Below are 21109 nucleotides of genomic sequence, written 5' to 3'. Positions count from 1 at the left end.
TGTCCAGCCTGTGTGTCTAAGCTGATGCACGCATGTGCACACCTGTGCCTGTGTGCCTTTGTGTACCTTCGTTTTGGGAGGGCCGACACTCCTGCCCACAGGTGTGCCTCAAACTCAGCTCTTAAGCTGGCAAGCAGGGTGCCGCTGGGTTTGGCAATCCAACTTCAGGACCCGCGAAGTCTGCATGCTAGGGAGAAGCAAAGAGTCCTCATGGTTCTCACAAATGGCAGAGGGAAGAGGAAAAGGGTGGCTGGCACGAGCTACCTAGAGGAGATGTCATAAACCTGAAATGACACCCAGAGGGATATAAAACCTAGTAGCTGCCTGTGTTTACCTGTGTGTTCGGCCGGGGCATTCAGGTAAGAATCAGTGAAACCTGCAGGGCTTTGGGATTCGCTATTCGGGAATCCCTATGCACCAGAGTCTCCAGCCCATGAGAGAGGACAGCATGTGGGTCTGGCAGGACCTGAGTCTCCAGGGAGGCTGGCATTCTCCCCAAGAGGTCATGGGTCGGTAGGTGGAAGAGAAACCTGGGCTGTGGGTTCAGGTAGATGGGACACTTACCACTTAGCCAGGTGGGAGCTCAGGAGAGGGCCTGGTGAGCAGCGACCTAACTGGCCGGTGACACCCCGTTCCAGTGCCGGGTGTGTGCACACCAGCTTTGCCCCATGCACCCTCTCCAGGATGCCTCACCTGGGCAGACAGGAAGCAAGGCACACAAGATCCTAAGCTTATGGTCATGAGTGGACCCAGACTGGGGGGTCCCTAGGATCACTGTTCCCAGGAGAACCAGGCATGCAGGGTCTCTTCAGGACAAGGGTAAAATGCATAAGCCCAGCTCTCCACCCAGTGGGTGTCTTGCCCTGATGATGTCAGCTATGGCAGATACAGGTCTTCCACCTAGATTGCAGATCCACAGGCTTACAACCTCCCCCTGGCCTTCTCTGGGACAGACGCCTGGACTCTGGAACAGCCAGTGCCCCAGGACTGTTCCTTCCCCGCCTCCAAGCTTGCGGGAGGCTCAGTGGGGACTCTCCTCCTAGTACATGGCCACCCACAGGCACTGTCAACAACCCAGGGCCCTTCTACATTCCGCGGTCCTGCCACCTTACCCAGCAGTGGAATAATGGGAAGGCAAAGAGTGGGAACAGACAGAGCGGGGGCCACAAGCCTCACCCTCCCACATGACAAGGGAATGAGTGGATCCTTCTAAGCGCAGGCAGCTGCTTTCAGAACATACCTGGAAGCCCAGCACCAGCTGAGGGATTCACTCTGCCACAGCTGGGCATGGGGGATTTCATTGTGTGCCGGGGAACTTGATCCTCATTACCATACCAGGTGTACCTCTCTTCCAGATCACAATATGCTCACACCCTCCTTTACCTGAATGGACTCCTTGTCCTCACCACATGGTGTTAGCTGGAACTGCTACTCCTGGTGCCCCAGCTGCAGTTTCAAGGTAAAGAGATAGAGCAGCACACCCCTGAGTCCTTGTCCTCTTATCCAAGTAATATCCATAGAAATAGTAAAATAGTGGCACATTAGACCTATTGACATTTTTAAGGCTGATTTCTTTATAAGCATTTCATCCATATATTTATGACTTTATCTCATGTATTTTATTTACAACTCTCATTTCAAAATCAATTTTTGCTCAAGAGTTATTTCAACTTATAGCCAAATGTTCAGAGCTATGCTACATAGATTTCAAGTTTAAAAGTCTGTATCTGCTATTATTTTGGGAAAAAACCTATCCATCACTTGTAAAAATAAGTAATTATTAGGCATGGTCACTGTAGCAGTCTAGAACAAACTTTGAAATTCTTCTCAAACCCATTTGAAAATATTCCTGATGGAGCTGAACACAGTACTTGCTTCTCATGTATAGAAAACACTGCAAGCAGTTTCTGGATACTGGACCACCTCTGGCCTAGTTTAGAGACGGTGAAACGGCTCTGCCTAAGTCTCCTGCTCTCATGGGGACAAACCCCTTAGGAGCCCCCGACCAGTACATCACGCAGTCTAACACCCTGATAACACTATGCAGAAGGGACATCCAATGGAGAGACTCAAAGAAACAGAACAAGGTGTCTGAGCATCTCAGCAGTCCAGCCCCTGCTATTTGAGTCACGCTAGCCACGGCACCAGGGAGATGAGAAGACACCCGCCAATGTCCCCATCTTTGGCCATCACTAGATTGCATCCTCCTGAGTGCCCCTGAACCACATTCATTTGGCTGAGAGACTGAGGGCGATTGCAGAGACTGACCGTTAGGAAATTATAATTACGGTTTTAAGCCACTAAGTTTTAGATAATTCTGAAAAGCACTTTAGACTCCTAGAAAAACTGAGTTGTCTACTGACTTCATTGCAGAGAGCTGTAAAGGCCAACATCATGAATGCTAATACCCTGGAAAAGTCAAATCATCCAGACTCTTCTAAGCACAACAGATCTTTAATGTCCCTTCGCTATGGCTGGAGAATAATCTAACATGTATCTGATAGAGTTGTTTGAAAGCCTCTGTTCACATCTCTCAGACTGGTATGGGTCAACTCTGGTCTGGTTTAATTCTAGGCAACTGCAGCAGCTCACCTTTCATTTAGGTCGTGGCCTACCCTGATTTTTTTGATCACTGACTGTGTCTTTGTCTGTGTGTGTATGTTTTGTGTGTTACCATATTTTATCTGAGGAGGCTAAATAGTAGTACTATAATTGTTTTGTAAACATAAAACATTCCAGGAAGTCAATATTGCTGATCAATCCAGCTTTAAAACAGATACGCAATTAGACATGACAAGATGCCACGTCTAGTATCATACCAAAGCTAGCCAAGCTTGGTGGCCCATGGATGTTATCCCAGCTACTTGGAAGGCTGATGCAGGAGACTCCATTGAACCCTGGTGATGGAGTTTGCAGTAAAGTGAGATCACACCACTGTGCTCCAGCCTGGGCAGCAGAGCGAGAAGCTGTCTCAGAAATAAAAAGAGAATAAAATAATAAAATAGGAGAGATCACGGGCGAGAGAAATGCATACAGCTGGGTGGGCACTGTGGCTCATGCCTGGATCCCAGCATTTTGAGAGGCTGATGTGGGTGGATCACTAAAGGAAAGGAATTCAAGACCAGCCTGAGCAAATATTGTGAAACCTGGTCTCTACTGAAAATACAAAGAATTTGCCAGGATTGGTGTCATACGATTGCAGTCGCAGCTGCTTAGGAGGGTGTGACTGGACAATTGCTTGAACCCGTGATAAGGAGGGAGCAGTGAGCTGAGATCACGCCAATGCACTCCAGCCTAGGTGACAGGGCAGGATTCTGTCTGAAAAAAAAAAAAATAAATCAGTGAGAGAGAAAGATACAGAAACAAAAAGAAAGAAAGACAGGAAGGAAGAAAGGAAGGGAGGGAAGGAGGAAGGCAATGAAAATTTGTACCTAACAGTTGTAAATACTTTTGGCATACATGTGATATTTTGATACAAGTAATGTGAACTGGTAAGGGAGGGATCAAAGAGGGGATGGGGGTGGGTTAAATTATACTTGCTTAGAAGGAATCATATCTAGTGTTCAGTGGCACAGGATGACTACACTTAATAATGACTTATTTTACATCTCAAAATAATTAAAAGAGCAAAGGTGAAATGTCGCTGATACCAAGAGAAGATATGCCAGACTCAGTGAGGTGGAATGTCGCTCAGAGTAAGAAAAGATATGCCAGACTCAGTGGCTCACTGCTATAATCACAACACTTTGGGAAGCCAGGGAAGGAGGATCATTTCGGTCTGGGAATTTGAGACCAGCTTGAACAATATATCCAAAGCATTGTCCCTACCACACACACACAAACACAAAAGCTGGGCATGGTGGTTGGTGTGTGTCTGTAATTCCAGCTACTTGGGAGGCTGAAATGGAAGGCTTGCACATTTGAACCCCGTGTTCAAGGCTGCAGTGAGCTATGATGGTGCCACTGCAGTCTAGGCTGGACAACAGTGTGAGACCTTGTCTCTAAAAAAGAAAAAAGAATCGATAACTGCTTGAACTGAAGGATACCCTATTTATTATTGATATATTTGTTGATTGATATAATTATTTTTGTGTTGGAGTCGCACTCTGTCACCCAGGCTAGAGTGCATGGTGCAATATCGGCTCACCGCAGCATCAGGCTCCCAAGTTCAAACCATTGTCCTGCCTGAGCCTCCCAATTAACTGCAACGTACTACAGGCAGGCACCACCATGCCCGGCTAATTTTTGTATTTTTGGTAGAGATGGGGTTTCATGGTGTTGGCCAGCCTGGTCTTCAACTCCTGTCCTAAAGTGCTCTGCAAGCCTCGGCCTCCCCAAGTGTTAGAATTAGAGACCTGAGCCATCACACATGGACAGTAAGATACACAAGACTCGGGGGATTTATCTTTTCACTTCATCCTCACAATGCTACAGGTGAATGAAAACACTTCATAACACGAATAACTCACTTGAAAATCAAAGTTGGTAACTTCTCCCTTTAAAATTATTTGTAAACTTACCCTATAAAAATTGATGATTGTGTCAAAATTTTTCAAGAACATACTTCCTCCTTGCAGATTAGTCTGTCAATTGTAAGAATTATGGACTGCAAAACTTCTGGAACTTGATGTATTTCATTTCTTTAGTTTGTATGATCAGGAAAATTAATTCATTTAGTTATTTCGGTCTAAATATTTTTATCATTCAATGATGTCTTAAAACTTTAAGCAATCCCGTCGGAAACTTTATGCTGTTGTTTATGTTTTATACACTTCACTTTCCTCTAAGTATGAGGTTTAAAGTGTTTCCATTCGTATTATCAATTAAATATGATAGGCTGACAGTGGAGGCACATGCCTATGATCTTAGCACTTCGGGAGTCTGAGGAGGGTGGATCAGGATTTTAAGAACAGCCTGGCAAACAAGGTGAAACGCTGTCTGCACTAAAAATACAAAAATTGGCCCAGCTGTGCTGCACACATATCTAATACCAGTTACTCAGGATGCTGAGGCAGGAGAATAGCTTGGACCCAGAAGGCAGCGGTTGCCATAAGCCAAGACAGAGCCACTGCACCCCAGCTTCGGCAACAAAGCTACACTTCATCTCAAAAAAATGTGATACTATCCCAACCACTCTAGATTATTCCTATCTGTAAAAACATATTACTACACCATTATTTACAACATCCATTGGCAAAATATTCAAGAAAAAATTAACGTGGGTACCTCACAAGACAAAACACTTACTTTCCACTATTTAAACTACAAACATTTAAATTCATTATGGTATGCACCTGAGAAACTTAGCTGGTTCACTTCTGATTTAGGTGAAAAAAAAAGTTTTCATTACCGTTATCCTCTTCAGTCACAGAATGCTTCCCATAGAATGTTCTGGATGTCTTAAACTTTAGTATCAATACATCTAATTATTTCCTTTGACCTGTACTATTCCTCTAAAAAATAAACATTTTATGGTGAGGCAGACAGTTTTGTAGTCTTTCTGAAGACTTCTCCAACATTTTAACCTTGTTAGTTTTTAAAGAGAAACAGCCTAATTAGAAAACTTGAGCAGCTTGCAAGGGTGACATAACACATCCCTAATTTTGCATCTGTGTTCAAAGAAACAAAGGAAAACGTACAACAAACTACACAATTTACTCTCCTATTGAATTTGCTTTAAGCATGTGCGGCTAACCAATAACACCAGGCATCTTGCAGTACATGTAAAATTTTATTGTGAAAATTTTAAGGTAGGTATTACATCTAAACACTTTTCAAATAGCATCAACAAGTATGAAATTACATTGAAAACAATTCCTTTTCCTTTGAATACCTCAAAAAATTCATGGAGGAAGTCAGTATCTACCTCTCTCCACAAAACCAACATGTTTCTGTCAGTAATATGCAGGTAACGATGCAGAAATAACATTTCAATTTTTGATTTGCAAACAAGGATTGGTATGCAATAACTATTATTTTGAATGCTTGCTTTAATATCTGCTCGAGTCTCCTTTTTCAGATCGACTCTCCCCACCATCTACTATAGATGCCACATAAAGTGAGCTACCATATGCTTCACGAGGATCAGGGAGCACCCTACCCAGAGAAGGCGGATTCCTTTGGTCTTTTCTGCAAACATGCTCATGATCACAATAATGAAAATCACCACAGCTCCTTGAGTAACTCTCCCAACTTCTGCCATATCTATCTCGTGTATTACTATATGCATGGCAGGTGCTTCCACCATAAGACATCCGAGGCCCTCGTGCAGGTGGTGCATCATGAGAGGTCCCTGCAGGGTTGATAAAATAATATGTGGGACTACATTTAAACATTTGTACTGCTATCATTAAAGCATGAATTAGTTAAAGTACTATTTGGAAATATCTGCTTTCCTCCGCCTTTGTTGACAGGATACTAATCAAGTCTTCAATAGTCAGAAGGTTTTATTTAAGAGAAGTGTAAGAGTAGTATTTTGCAGCTTAACAAATTTAATTCTAAAGTAAATGCTCAGTCACATTTTCTTAACGTTAACTGAAGTTCTCACCTTCATATCATTCCCTAGGCTTTATACTGATAATGAGTACCAGATAAGCACTGTTTATTTTATTATTTGTGGACAATGATGAAAATGAATAAATATGTTTCTGGGATGATCAAAAAAAAAAGAATACTCAATATTTAAACATGTTGCATATGTCCTTTACAATTTTCCTTAGAATTTCATTAAAATAACAATCCGGTCTATTAAATAAAATTCTGTAATTTACAAATCCATCCTGGACCCTTACCGTATCCCTGAAATGCATCTCTATAAGAACTTCCACTTAGATGTTCAGAATGATCTCTACCAAGGGCCTCACCGTAGCCATCGTGATAACTAAATTGAAAAAAAAAAGTCTTTTCAATTTCCGAATGAACAATTTAAGAAATCCATTTGATAAATCCAGATAACATGACAGTACCTATATCCTCTAGAGGAATGTTCATCCCAACTAGAATGACCATAATCATGGTATGCATAGTCTCTAGGTGGTGGAGTATAATCCCTGGTTTCTCGGGAACTTGGACTATTTCTGCGTGCACAAGTTTAAGCAAGGAATGTTAAATTGTCAACTTGAAGTATCCAAAATAGAACTACATTACAACTTAAACACAGTTAAATTGCCAACCATCTAAATAAAATACCCACAGATCCCAAATGCCCAAAATGCCCAAATGCCCAAAAAGCACATGAAACAGATACTGATAATCAATGATGCAGGAAATGCATTTCAAATAAAAAAGGAGCTTCCACACTTCACACACACACACTGGAAGGGCAATAAATTTTCAAAAGCAGGAAATAACAAGTGTTTGAGAGGATGTAGATAAATTGGAGCCCTGACACAATGTTATTTGGAATGAACAATATAAGAAATCTATTTGATAAATCCAGAAAAAGTTACAGTATCTATATCCTCTAGAGGAATGTTCATCCTGCCTAGAATGACCATAGTCTCAGTATGCCTAGCCTCTAGATGGTGGAGCATAATCCCTAGTTTCTCGGGAACTTGGATGATTTCTCTGTGCATAAGTTTAAGCAACAAATTTTAACTTTTCATCTTCTAGTATCGAATACATGACTAACTTACAACTTTAAATTAAAAGGCCAAACATCTAAATAGATATTTCTCCAAATAAAATAGGCAAATGGCCAAAAAGCACAAGGGACAGATACTCATATTCAGTGATTCAGAAAATGCATTTCTTTTTGTTTTATTATACTTTAAGTTCTAGGATACATGTGCATGATGAGTTAATGGGTGCAGAAAATGCATTTCAAATCCAAAATGAGATATCATATTTCACACACACAGATGAATGGCAATAAATTTTCAAAAGCAGGAAATAAAAAGTGTTTGAGAGGATGTAGATAAATTGGAGCCCTGATACAATGTTAGTTGGAATGAACAATTTAAGAAATCTATTTGACAAATCCAGAAGAGGTACAGTACCTATATCCTCTAGAATAACTTTCATGCCGACGAGAATGACCATAATCACGGTAAGCATGGCCTCTAGATGGTGGAGGATAATCCCTAGTTTCTCGGGAACTTCGATGATTTCTGTATGCATAAGTTTAAGCAACAAATTTTAAATTTTCTACTTCTAGTATCTGATATATGACTAACTTACAACTTAAACAAAATTAAAAGGCCAAACATCTAAACAGATATTTCTCCAAATAAAATGGGCAAATGCCCAAAAAGCACATGGGACAGATACTCATATTCAGTGATTGAGAAAATGCATTTCTTTTTTTTTTTTTATTATACTTTAAGTTCTAGGGTACATGTGCATGATGAGTTAATGGGTGCAGAAAATGCATTTCAAATCCAAAATGAGATATCATATTTCACACACACAGATGAATGGCAATAAATTTTCAAAAGCAGGAAATAACAAGTGTTTGAGAGGATGTCGGTAAATTGGAGCCCTGATACAATGTTAGTTGGAACGAACAATTTGAGAAATCTATTTGACAAATCCAGAAAAAGGTACAGTACCTATATCCTCTGGAATAAGTTTCATGCCGATGAGAATGACCACAATCACGGTATGCATGGCCTCTAGATGGTGGAGCATAATCCCTAGTTTCTCGGGAGCTTCGATGATTTCTGTATGCATAAGTTTAAGCAACAAATTTTAAATTTTCAACTTCTAGTATCCGATATATGACTAACTTACAACTTAAACAAAATTAAAAGGCCAAACATCTAAATAGATATTTCTCCAAATAAAATGGGCAAATGCCCAAGATGCACATGGGACAGATACACATATTCAGTGATTCAGAAAATGCATTTCTTTTTTTTTATTATACTTTAAGTTCTAGGGTACATGTGCATGATGAGTTAATGGGTGCAGAAAATGCATTTCAAATCCAGAATGGGATATCATATTTCACACACACACACTGGAAGGGCAATAAATTTTCAAAAGCAGGAAATAACAAGTGTTTGAGAGGATGTAGATAAATTGGAGCCCTGATAGAACGTTAGTTGGAATGAACAATTTAAGAAATCTATTTGACAAATCCAGAAAAAGGTACAGTACCTATATCCTCTAGAGGAATGTTCATCCCGATTAGAATGACCATTATCACGGTATGCATAGCCTCTAGATGGTGGAGCATAATCCCTCGTTTCTTGGCAACTTGGATGATTTCTGTGTGCATAAGTTTAAGCAACAAATTTTAAATTTTCAACTTCTAGTATCCAATACATGACTAACTTACAACTTAAACAAAATTAAAAGGCCAAACTTCTAAACAGTTTTTCCCCAAATAAAATCAGCAAATGCCCAAAAAGCACATGGGACAGATACTCATATTCAGTGATGCAGAAAATGCATTTCTTTTTGTTTTATTATACTTTAAGTTCTAGGACACAAGTGCATGATGAGTTAATGGGTGCAGAAAATGCATTTCAAATCCAAAATGGGATATCATATTTCAAACACACATTGGAATGGCAATAAACTTCAAACAGCAGGAAATAACAAGTGTTTGAGAGGATGTAGATCAATTGGAATGCTGATACAATGCTAGGTTGGAACGGAACATGATGCAGCTACTATGGAGAAATGTGGTGGTTCCTCAAGAAAACAAACATCATTATCATAGGACCATGCAATTCCACTCATATACACCCAGAACCGAATAGGCATACTCAAACAAATATTGGTGCGTAGAAATACTCGGGTGGAAACAACCCAGATAAAATAATGGGTTAATAGCTTGTGGAAGGAGTGAAGTGCTATGATGTAAATGAACCTTCAGGACATCATGCAAAAGGAGAGGAGACAAATACAAAAAGTCATGTAGTGTTTGAGCACATTAACATTAAATACCCACAACAGGTTAAGTTCAGAGGCAGAACACTGACTGGTGTTATCTAGCAGCTGAGGAAAAGGAGAAACTGGGAGGGACTGCTTAACTGGTAGTTGGAGTTTTAATTTGGAGTAATGAAAATGTTCTGGAAGTCGATGGAGGTAGTTGTTGCCTGGCACAGAACGTATTAAACACCACTTAACTGTTCACCTTATAATATTTAATTTTGTTATGTGAATTTCATCACCACAGAAAAAAAAATCAACTGTGTTTTTTAATTTTTCCTTTACCCATCGTTAGTTGCATAACCATCATATCTTGGTGACATGCGATCATTTCTCCAGGAAGATATTGTCCCTCTGCGTGGAGGAACTCCATAATTCTCTCTTCTTTGTGACATGGGACCTGTAACATTCAAATGATGGAACATTACGTAAAGAACACCAAATCTGAAACGCTATTTTCTCTTCTCTCAAACAACTTTTTAAAATTATTTCTTCTATGACTCCATTCTTTGTTTCCTAAATTACTAGACAGACATGACACTGTGAATATTTCTCATGGCTTTGGATAATCCCATGGCTTCCACAAGGCCAGTTCTTCTAATGAAGCTGAAGGCAAACATTAATGCTTAGGTAAAAGTTCATTTGTAATGGTTAATAACTACTTAGTTCTTATTTTCCTTTTCATGTAAATTACTGATGACTGTGAGTGACACAGGGAAAACACGTAAAACCATCAAACTCTTCACTGATTTTAAAGTTTACATACATTGTCCTTTCTCAGCCAAAGAAGGTAGATTTTCCAATATCATTCAGTCCATCTCACACACACATAAATACAGCTACCTTTAAATGACTATATGCTAAATGTTTACATAAAAGTTCTTTATCTCTAACTGGTTGGCTCTATCTTAAATGTTGACAAATTTAAAAGTATTAGTGAAGATTTTCTAATGATGGTCAGGATTTGCTTTTACTGCAAAGAAAGCAATGCTATGCAAGGGGTCATTACAACATTGTTGCTATTTCAAAATAGAAAGTTTCTCCTTTAATATATTCTTCACTTGCTATTCCTTAGAGGTCAGTGTTTCACATATGATACCTTCACTGGCTAATTTTCCAATGGAAATGTGTTGGCTTGGGTATCCTGAAGCCAATAAATACCTCCTTTCACCGATACTCTACGTATGAAATGTAAAATTGAAAATGGCAGTTTTTAACTTCCTCCATATGTGGATGGAGGACTAAGAAAGAATTTTAATTTGCTCTGCTTAAACTTCCTTGCTAAGAACTTTTATTTATTGTCTTATTTTCTTCTGCTCAGTCTGCAGTCTTACAATTCTCAAAAGTATTACTTGCATTCAACCCTACTGCTCACCTCATGTTGCTTAGTTCTAAATTCTCTCCTCAAATAATTTCAAATCTTACACTAAGGACCTTGTGTTAATGTTTAAACATCCCGGTACAATCTCAATTACTGATTTACATACACCTATATTTCACAACTCTGCATTTCTGTGATATCCACTTAATTTAAGAATTTTGGACTCCTACGTGTCTACCTCTCGAGCCTTAAATTTATTTTTAAATCATATTTAAGCCCAATGACTCCTTGTCTGCTAAATGCTCTTGTAGTTCTTTTGAATCTTCATGCAAGCAGTGAGTATGCCTTGCACATACGCATTACTGAGGTCTCAGAAGCTGGATGGCCAGGCTTAGCGGCTCACACTGTGAGTGAGTGTGGAAGGCTGAGGCAGCTGGACCGCTTGAGCCCCGGGCTTTAACATCAGTTTTGACAATGTAGTCAGATCCTCTCTCTACAAAAACATAGGGAAAAAATGTAGCTAGGTGTGCTGCTGCATGCCTGTAGTTGCAGAAACTCGGGAGGCTGAAACAGCAGAATTGCTTGAGCCCAGGAATTTGAGGCTATAGTAAGCCGTCATCTCACAAATTTGAGGCTATGGTAAGCCGTCATCTCACATAGTGCACTCTCACCTAGTAAGAGCAAGACTCCAACCCGGCAAAGTCACCGAACAAGCAATTTTTAGAATGGGACACCAGGGGACTTAGGAAATGGAAGAATTAATTACATCAAGAAGCCTACCATCAAAGAATACTGCTAGGAACTTTTAGAAAAATTAAGGGGAATTTTCTAGCCAACACAGGATTAAAAGGAATGTTGGCCTCACTCTAATCACTTCTTTGATCTGCAATGAGAAGCTCAAGTATTTCTTCAACATAAATCTGAAATGTACCTAGTGAGATAGAAACTATAATAAAAGCTATCAATCAGCAATTATGCTCACGTATGTGTCACTTCCCTTTTGTTCAATGAACTTAAAGCTAAGCATTCAGGTAAAACGGCTCATTTTCAGTCATACAAAAACTACGGTCTTTCTGTCAGGTAGCATTTACCTTGGCTTCCCATCCAACTACTGCTTCTTGCCACAGCAGAAGGAGCAGATTTTTTCGGAGGAGGACCTCCACTTCTTGAAGATGGACCTCTTTTAACTGGAGTGAGTCCCCTAGAATAACTCATGTTGAGATCAGGAGTGTATCCACCATCATCTGTATTTCAAACAAAATCTTTTTAGTTAACTAACATCACTGTTTCTTAAATGGCTAAGTTTTAGTTGTTTACAAATATTTTCTACATTTTATAACAAATTCACATTTTGTCTAAACTAATAAAATTAGCATTCCTACATGGTGTTAGTACACTTCAAGCAATAAAAGTTCATTTAGAAAATCTAGAAAGAAACTCAAGTATCATAATATATCGGTATGAGGGAGAGATGTGGGAAAATGGGGCGTGAACAGGGCAGAAACCTATCACTAAAATATCTAAATATAATAGGCATAAAAATATTAAAAGAAAAATGATAAATGACTGTTTATATCCTTCTGTAATAAGGAAAAATTTTCAAAGCACATCATAAAGATAAACTAATTTCCATTCAAAGAAACTCAAATATTTCCAATACCAAGAAGTCACATATCAGGAAAATACATTGTCTCTAAAATTTGTTAACACAATATAGAATTCTTAAAATTCCCTTATGAGACACTAATTTTCAGATGAGACTATGCTGAATTTTAACAGTCTTTAAGAATTGCATATTCGGTAATATAAACATATTTTTATACATCTACAAAAATGTAGATATATGCCAATTGCCAGGTGGTGTTACAGGTTAGAATTTATATATACATTCTCGTCCGTGGCAGAGTATAATTGAACCTCACCCTCAAGATCAGTGGAGACAAAATAGCCATGAAGCTATGCATCTTAAACTGGAGCAAACACTGCAATTTCAACTTGAAAACAATCTCCAATTAATTACACGTCTGGTTATTAAAACTCCAAGTTAATTGTTAGAGTTTTGAAGGTTGGTTAATAGATAATACAACTTAACCAACAGGTTTATTTATTTATTTATTCAGATGCACTCTTGCCCTATCACGCAGGCTGGAGTGCCATGGCATAACCTTGGCTCACTGCAGCTTTTGCCTCCCAGGTTCCCGTGATTCTCCTGCCTCAGCCTCCTGAGTAGCTGGGATTACAGGTGCACGCCACCACGCCCAGGCAAATTTTTTTGTATCTTTAGGAGAGACAGGGTTTCACCATGTTGGCCAGGCTGGTCTGGAAATCCTGACCTCGTGGTCCACCTGCCCTGTACTCCCCAGGTGCTGAGGTGACAGGTGTGAGCCACCTCGCCCAGCCCATCCAATAGTTTTTTCTTTTTCCTTTTTTTTTAAATATATGGTTTGTTTTTCTTTTGGATGTAAAGATGGACCCCTCATTTCTATGAAGTAAATCACTCATAAATATCATTTTCAGTGACTCAGCCTCCAGCAAAGAAAGATTCATACATATCTGTGAAGCCGTGGTTTTTAGAACTTTCCAGAGTCACACATTCTTTTCAGAAATTAAAGTTCTACATTTCTTCAATTGAAAATGCTTTATGGCAGGCCAATGTACAAACTCTCTGTATCAAAATTACAAAGCAATACATTTGCATAGATGTTTCCACATGTAGACACAAGAAAACAAATACTGCAAAATCAATCTTCAGTATTCAGTTACTTTTTCCTGTTGGAAAATTTTAAATATTACATCGTACTTTGATAATACAACTGACACGAAGTTCTGGGCCCTAAAGTAGAAAACTCTAAAGTATAATGGATATAAATGGGTTCTGCAGAAAACCGGTTGAGTACAGGCAATCAGCATTCACAAACACAACCCAGTTTCAAATGTGTGTTACTTCAATGCAAACTTACTATAATTTTAAAACAAATGTTAGATATTAGTTCAATCATTCTTCTAATACGCCTTTAGTACTTAGAAATAAGTTTGCTTATTATCAATAAGCTAATTTTCTCTTCCTACAGGAAATAAAAAAATTGAGAAATTTCGATATCATCAAACTTATTTTCTTTCAGTCCTATGGTTCCATCTTTATATTTTAAAACATTACCCAGGTGTCCTTCATGTGAGGGAAGCCACCCTCTTGTTCCTCCACTGCTTCCTCTTGCAGATCTCAGACTTCCTGAAGGGCTTCTGTTTCTCGAAGAAGCTGGTGGTCTCCGCCTACCATCACTTTGAAAAGATGGTTTCTTGGCTTGTTCTACTTTTATTGCTTTTCCATCCAAAGACTAGAAGTATTAAGGGTACTATCAATAACACTGGCACATTTAACGTACGCACATTTTACAAACATTTTTACATCAACTGTAGTTCAATTCGAGGTATTTTCTCTCAAAAGGAAACTTTTTTTTCTCCTAAAATGAACACATCTTTCGCAATGCCAAATTTGAGATAGTTACTGAGCACATGCCTTCCATTAAGGGATCAAACACAAATTCTATTTTTCAAATTCCTTGAAAACTTCTCCATTATTAAAAAAAAAAAAAACTCAAACATAAAAAAAAAGATTGACCCATCACACATTCTATGGAAGAATGTGGCACATCTGTTTTTTACAATATATAATCCACTTCATCTTTGTAGTCACATCACTGATTTGAAAGTTGCAATGTCCCAACGAAACTTGTGTCATTTAAAAAAAAAAATGAGCTTACTTTTTCAGAGTGATTAGTCACATTACTCATTATGAGTTGTTTCTTGTTGGATTTGCTAACACTTACATAAAATGTCCCCATATGATTTACAATTCTATATTGACTCTAAAAATGTTTCTGTAAATGTGATCCTTGTTTGATCTCATTAAGTTTTCTTGCCTTACTCATTTCTTACCTTGCCTTAGACGTGCCCCTAAAAAACGAATCTTAATATAGTACTTCAGGTAATTTCTCAGAAATGCTTAACTATCCTAATTAATTTCATAATAACATTTTTCACTGTAATCTTTTCTACAGGCCACAGCAATTTTTGAAAACAGTTCAGCTAATAATGCGATTTTAAAATTACATGGCTTTTGTTATTTGGAGGAAGGACTTAAATCCCTGAACAAGACCCCTTGCAGCCACATCGCCCGTTGTTCCTACCTTGAAACTTCTTTTGTTATTTCTGGGCTCAAAATATTTTCCCCAGATTTGCCCACGGCTGCTTCCTTCCCAGTGTTCTGAAGTCAGCCAAAATTCCTTAACTGTTAATTCCCCCTGAAAACTCGAAGAACCTCCTTTATTGGCCATCTTAACATTAATGTGCATACAACATTCATAGTTATTTTAACACAATAAAATATGTGAGATGAAGTAATTTAGAAATAACGTTGGCTGGGCGCGGTGGCTCACACCTGTAATCCCAATACTTTGGGAGGCCGAGGCAGGTGGATCATGAGGTGAAGAGATACAGCTCATCCTGGCTAACAGGGTGAAACCCCATCCCTACTCAAAGTACAAAATTAGCTGGGCGTGGTGGCATGCCTCTGTAGTCCCTGGTACTGGGAGGCTGAGGCAGGAGAATCGCTTGAACCCGGGAGGCGAAGGCTGCAGTAAGCCAAGATGGCCCCACTGCAATCCAGCCTAGGGCACGCAGCGAGTCTCCATCTTAAAAAACAAACAAACGAACAAAAACTTTACACAAATTATCTGCCCTTTTGCTTGAAAACTAGAGGGAAAAAAGAAATTATCATAGATTCCTATACAGAAGTCAAAATTATCTCCATACCTACCACAAAGCCATGAACCAAAAGCAAGTCTCGGTTTCTACCACAGCTTGAAATACTAATTTATAAGGGTGAATAAAAATGTACTTTCTGCTATGTGACAGGAAGTGTGCTAGATGTAACAGAAAGAAAAGCAACTAGCAAGACTTAAATATGCACTATATACAATTTCACGATCAACAGATTAATACATAGTACAGCGAGTAGAAAATACCTACAATACGCAATGAGGAAGAAAATATGAAATCTAAGTGGTTTTTGAAGCATAAATTTTATTTATGAGCCATACACAGGGAAGGATAATTCTCAAGAAGTCTAAAAAAGCACTTTGGGAATAGCGTGAAGACTAACAGGACCTAAAAACAGATTGGGATAACGTTATTTATTTATTTTATTTATTTTTTGTTTTTTTGAGACGGATTCTTGCTCTGTTGCCAGGCTGGAGTGCATCGGCGTGGTCTCGGCTCACTGCAACCTCTGCCTCCTTGGGTTTAACCGATTCCCCTGCCTCAGCTTACTGACTAGCCGGAACTACAGGCACACACAACCAGATGCAGCTAATTTTTTTTTTTTTTTTTTTTTTTTGTATTTTAGTAGCGACAGGGTTTCACCATGTTGGCCATTATGGTTTCTTTCTCCTGACCTTGTGATCTGCCCGCCTTGGCCACCCAAAGTGTTGGGATTACATGCATGAGCCACCATGCCCGGCATGATTGGGATAATGCTATAAAGCAAAAATCACTAAAGAGCACAGAATGGAATGCTCTTGACTACAATGTAAAGGAATTCAATAATTAATATAATTACATAGAAGTTTAAAGCTTAAGTAAACACACAATCTCTAGATTTAAGACTCAACAGGACAAGAGACCACTGGTTCAATCAAAACAAGTCCTCAAACACACTGGGGAAATGAGTAATTAGCTATTCATGTTACATAAATTACTGTGGTGACAGGAAAGAAATGTCCTTAGGAGAAAAAGCAAGCACGGAGCCAAGAATGCCAGTTACTTCTTCTGTTATCTGACTTCAATGTTCTCATATTATTTTCTATTTTCAACTACTTAACCTTTCCGTAAATGTAAGGGTCTTATTTAAATACACTTTTGCAAGAATATATTTTCATAAAATATATTCTTCAAGAAGGAAAGAGTCTTTCCTTCTTGTGCGTCTGTTATTAATAGCATTTAATAAATACTGACTTATTACTTTCATTTACATGAGGGTTCCTTTTAAGTTTTAAAGCTCTTCAAAACCTTTTAAAATCTATTTGCACTCATATCGAAATACAAACATAGAAAAAGGTTACCAAATATTAATTTATAGAATGTTAATTCCAATACCCTTCCAACTACACTTGCACGTATATGGCACAAAAAAGAGGATGGCTTCATATGTCATTCTACTATCTTCAAAAGTTTAGTAATATTAAAAAGACCTAGAAATATTGTTAATTGAAGAACAGAGTTAGAATATTAGTAATAAGGGACTCTTACCTTTCCATTCATATCTTTGGCAGCATTCTTAGCATCTGCAGGGTTCTCAAAAGTAATAAATGCAAAGCCTCTGGATTTGCTGGTTCGATCCTTTATCAAAAGAACTAAAATATATGAAAACATTTTACATTCATATAATGGACTCATCAAGGTACTCACCATCTAAAGGTTACATCAAACTAAAAAATAATTGCATTTCACATCACTATTATGGTTCTCAGTACTCAGTCACCCCTACAGTCAGTCTAGTTTATTCCAGTTTGTTTCGGAACTCCACAGCACATTTACTTTCCCTCATTTTCCTTTCTAAGTAGTAGGTTATCCTTTCCACAGAACCTTAACCTACTACTATGAGAATTTTCCAAATATCAAACGGATACTACAAAATAAGAGTTTAAAATGCATAAGGCATTTTAACGTAGGTATACAATGAACTTCGAAAAAATATATTTTTTCAAAACATATATATATAACATACATATTTTAAACATACATATTGAAATATACATGTGAAAATACACACACACACACACACACACACACACACACACACAGAGACACGGTTTTAAGAGTTACCTTCTGATATGGGACCATGTTTCCCAAATACTGCTTTAAGCATCTTCTCATTGGTTTCTCTATTGAGGCCACCAATGAAAAGCTTGCCAGGATGATCTGCTTCTACCATTGTGCTGTAAATGGTAAAAAATTATCTATATTTAGATATAAATAAGCTAAAAAGAGAAAATTTTATTATGTACTGTGCTGAAAACCCAAGTAAAATTCCCTTCCCGAGGCTGACATCTTTTTAGTATTTCTTACTTTATATATGTAAAATTTGTAACACTCAGAGCAGAGGGGCACTAACTTCATGGACAAATGCTGCATTTTAGTATGTACCTGACAAAATCTCACTTCTAAAAATTAGATAAGAAAAGCTATTGTAATTTTCCTCAGTTGCAATATGAAGAATGTCCCCATTTAAATAATTTTATTTGAAAAGAATCTATTTATGAGGTACAGTGTGATGTTTTGCATATTTTCTTTCTTGAGATGTATGTCTCCTGTTGCCAAAGTGAACTGCTCACTGCAGGCTCTTCCACCCAGCCTCAACTGATCTTCCTACATCTCAGCTTCCCAAGTAGCTAGTACTACAGGCGCTTTCTACCACAGCTGGGCAATTTTTTGTATTTTTAAAAATAGACAAGGGTTTCCCCATAGTGCCCAAGCTAGTCTCCAAATCTTCGGCTCAAGTGTTCTGCCGGCTTGGGACTACCAAAGTGATGGGATTTCAAGGGTGACTCACCACACTCAGCATGATATTTGGATAAGAGATTAAATCGAGCTACTTAAAATGTTCTAGGAGGAGAATATTTTAAATAGTTTACCATCTTTTAGTGATTTGAAATATACAATAGGTCAAAGATCCCCAAACCCTAGCCTTCAACCCGTACCTATCTGTGGCCTGAATGTGATGCCGGAGGATGACATGTAATACCTGTCTGTGGAGAATGTAACGCCTGAGGATGACCTGAGGTGGTACACTTTTATCCGGAAACCATCCTCCCTACTCCCTCGCTGGCCCTCCCTGTCCCCGTGACAGCCTCACTGCCCCACCTGGCCTCTGTCACATTGCTCCTACCGGAAGACCCGCCCCACCACGTGCCCCTCGGAGACCTGCCGCCAGCCCCCACTCCCAAACGTGTCCACCTCGCCGCCTTCTTCCCCTGCGCAACCCTTGTCTGAGGAAAAACTGACTTCTACTAAACCAGTCCCTGATGCGAAAATAGCAATGAAAGAGTCCATTACGTTACCCAGGCTGGTCTCAAACTCCTGACTTCAAGCCATCCTCCGACCTCCACTTCCCAAAATGCTAGGATTACAGGAGTAAGGCAGTGTGCCAGGTTAACAGAATAACTTAAGCGCATCTATTTTGTTCCAGTTTTCGGCTATCTGACTCCATTTATCTCGATTACAGCCACTTATTCGGTTTAAATTATTTACGGTGCCAAAGATACATGGAACATCTTTCAAATACTGTCATACAACGAAGGAGACAATCACAGGCTTTACAGAGGCAAACTGAAACTCAGATTATTTGTGGCCCCATATTTCTACATACACTAAAGTAACACAATTTATGTCAAAATTTGATAATTTCTTCCAAGCAAATCAGACACGCGACATGTGCTAACTAAAAGTGTGACTTTTTAATCGCAGTGGTTAAGTGTATTCCCTGTATTCTGAATTATGACCACATTCACAGAGAAAACCCGCTTTAATAAAAAGTGCACATGAAAACAAATGGCGGCTTAGCACCATCTCCCACAACTAGTCGGACATATTAGGCACTTAAAGGTAGAATCCTCAGCAAAAATCAATGAGTTTAACGAAAGTGAGTCTCTTAATAGCACTGAGGAGTTCTTTCCCCCACTGACTCCTCCCGTAATTCAACAACCACACATAGAAAACCCATCCCCTTTTGTAGACAAAATCCCAAACCTTTGCTTTCTATTCTTGCCGAGAGACCCAGTTGTCCAGAGAAACAGAAAATACCTGCGCTTTTTAGTAGGACAAAGAGCCTGAGGTTCGCCTGGCCCTCAGGCCGTACGGAACCGGCTTCGGAACACCACAGGGCCAACTGCGGGAAGGACAGCGGCAGCTAGCCTGAGAGGGAAGGACGCCGGAAGCCGTGCCCGGAAATCCCGCCTACCTCCAGCGGCCAATCATTGCGAAGGCGGTGGGCGTCAGCCAGTTCCTGCGAAGGCTGTGGGCGTGTCCTGAGGCCCCTCCGCCCCAGCTGGCCTGCAGCTCCATCATCTCGCGGTAACTCTTCCGAGACCACGCTTGTGCCATGTGGCGGGCGGCGGTGGAATAAGGCACACGCGAACTGTGAGCCCTTTGCAATTGTGGGCATGGAAGACCTACACCCTAACTGGCATCCTGAGTGTGGCAAGACATTAATTAGCCCACAGGGAACACATGAAACATCTGACTTCATTAGGCAGGCTAGGCTGATGGTACCGAATATTGCAGATCCAGAGGGGAGAGAGAGGGACAAGCGCTGCCCGCTGGGGCGAGGGCAGCGGCGGTGGCTTGGGGGGATTGGGGCAGGGCGGGTGCGTGGGACTAAAGTCGACTGGTACGTTGCTGAGGTGGAATTCCTCTGCACCAGAAGCTGAAACCCTGCAAGGATTCTGTCAGGTCTAGGCAAATACATACTCCGAGTTCCATGGTTCCTCCCTGAGGATGCTGTACTCACAGGGGCATTCCAAAGGACTTCTCATCCTGTGTCCTGGGCACACGGGAGGCCTACCGCCATGGTCGCCAATGCAGTGATCCGTGTGCACTGCTTTGCTGGTGCAGAGGCTCTCACAAGTGCAGTGGTGGCCGTGGTGCCTGCTAGCGGGGCTCTGGAAGCCAGGGCCTTGGCATCCGACTCCAGGGCTGCTGTGCGCAGCTAACCCTGCTGGGTATCTGAGCCGCAGTGTGAGAGTGACAGGCTAAGGGCCCTGTGGGGCTCCCCAGGAACCCTGTTCCACATAGGTGTAGGATGTGGTTCTCAGCAGGGCAAGGCCCGCAGGCCTCTCCTGGAGTTGCCCCCAG

The 21109-nt window shown here is 39.9% G+C and overlaps 1 protein-coding gene across 5 annotated transcripts; it reads right to left on the bottom strand.

Moving 5' to 3' along the window:
* Positions 1 to 5712: 5712 nt before the first annotated feature.
* LOC736268 (RNA-binding motif protein, Y chromosome, family 1 member F/J) lies at positions 5713 to 20263 on the bottom strand. Of its 5 annotated transcripts, XM_016944708.3 has the most exons (13): positions 20060 to 20197; positions 19318 to 19376; positions 18083 to 18195; positions 17507 to 17610; positions 14358 to 14535; positions 12292 to 12444; positions 10165 to 10279; positions 9100 to 9210; positions 8550 to 8660; positions 7998 to 8108; positions 6966 to 7076; positions 6792 to 6880; positions 5713 to 6292 (listed from the first exon to the last, which is right to left on the bottom strand). In XM_016944708.3, exons 3-13 carry the CDS (start codon positions 18189 to 18191, stop codon positions 5991 to 5993), a joined length of 1494 nt encoding a protein of 497 aa, XP_016800197.1. In that variant the 5' UTR covers positions 18192 to 18195; positions 19318 to 19376; positions 20060 to 20197; the 3' UTR covers positions 5713 to 5990. The 5 variants fall into 5 exon arrangements, with proteins under 5 accessions (XP_016800197.1, XP_003319031.1, XP_054533188.1 ...); XM_003318983.3 differs by lacking the exon at positions 19318 to 19376 and having other exon boundaries at positions 20060 to 20263; XM_054677213.2 differs by lacking the exon at positions 6966 to 7076 and having other exon boundaries at positions 20060 to 20172.
* Positions 20264 to 21109: the final 846 nt, after the last annotated feature.

The sequence above is a fragment of the Pan troglodytes genome, chromosome Y, assembly GCF_028858775.2.
Source record: "Pan troglodytes isolate AG18354 chromosome Y, NHGRI_mPanTro3-v2.0_pri, whole genome shotgun sequence".
NCBI classification, from domain to species: Eukaryota; Metazoa; Chordata; class Mammalia; order Primates; family Hominidae; genus Pan; species Pan troglodytes.
Note: the sequence above shows the minus strand (reverse complement) of the source record. Positions and strands in the feature narration are given on the sequence as shown.

Bases quoted from the DNA above. Each gene is read 5' to 3' on its own strand.
- LOC736268 (XM_003318983.3), bottom strand. From the start codon at position 18,191: ATGGTAGAAGCAGATCATCCTGGCAAGCTTTTCATTGGTGGCCTCAAT. The intron at 10,280-12,291 runs GTAAATGCTACC...TGAATGTTACAG, and splicing joins TAGTTGGATGGGAAGCCAAG to GTCCCATGTCACAAAGAAGA. The intron at 9,211-10,164 runs GTAAAGGAAAAA...TTATGCACACAG, and splicing joins GGTTATGCAACTAACGATGG to AAATCATCCAAGTTGCCAAG.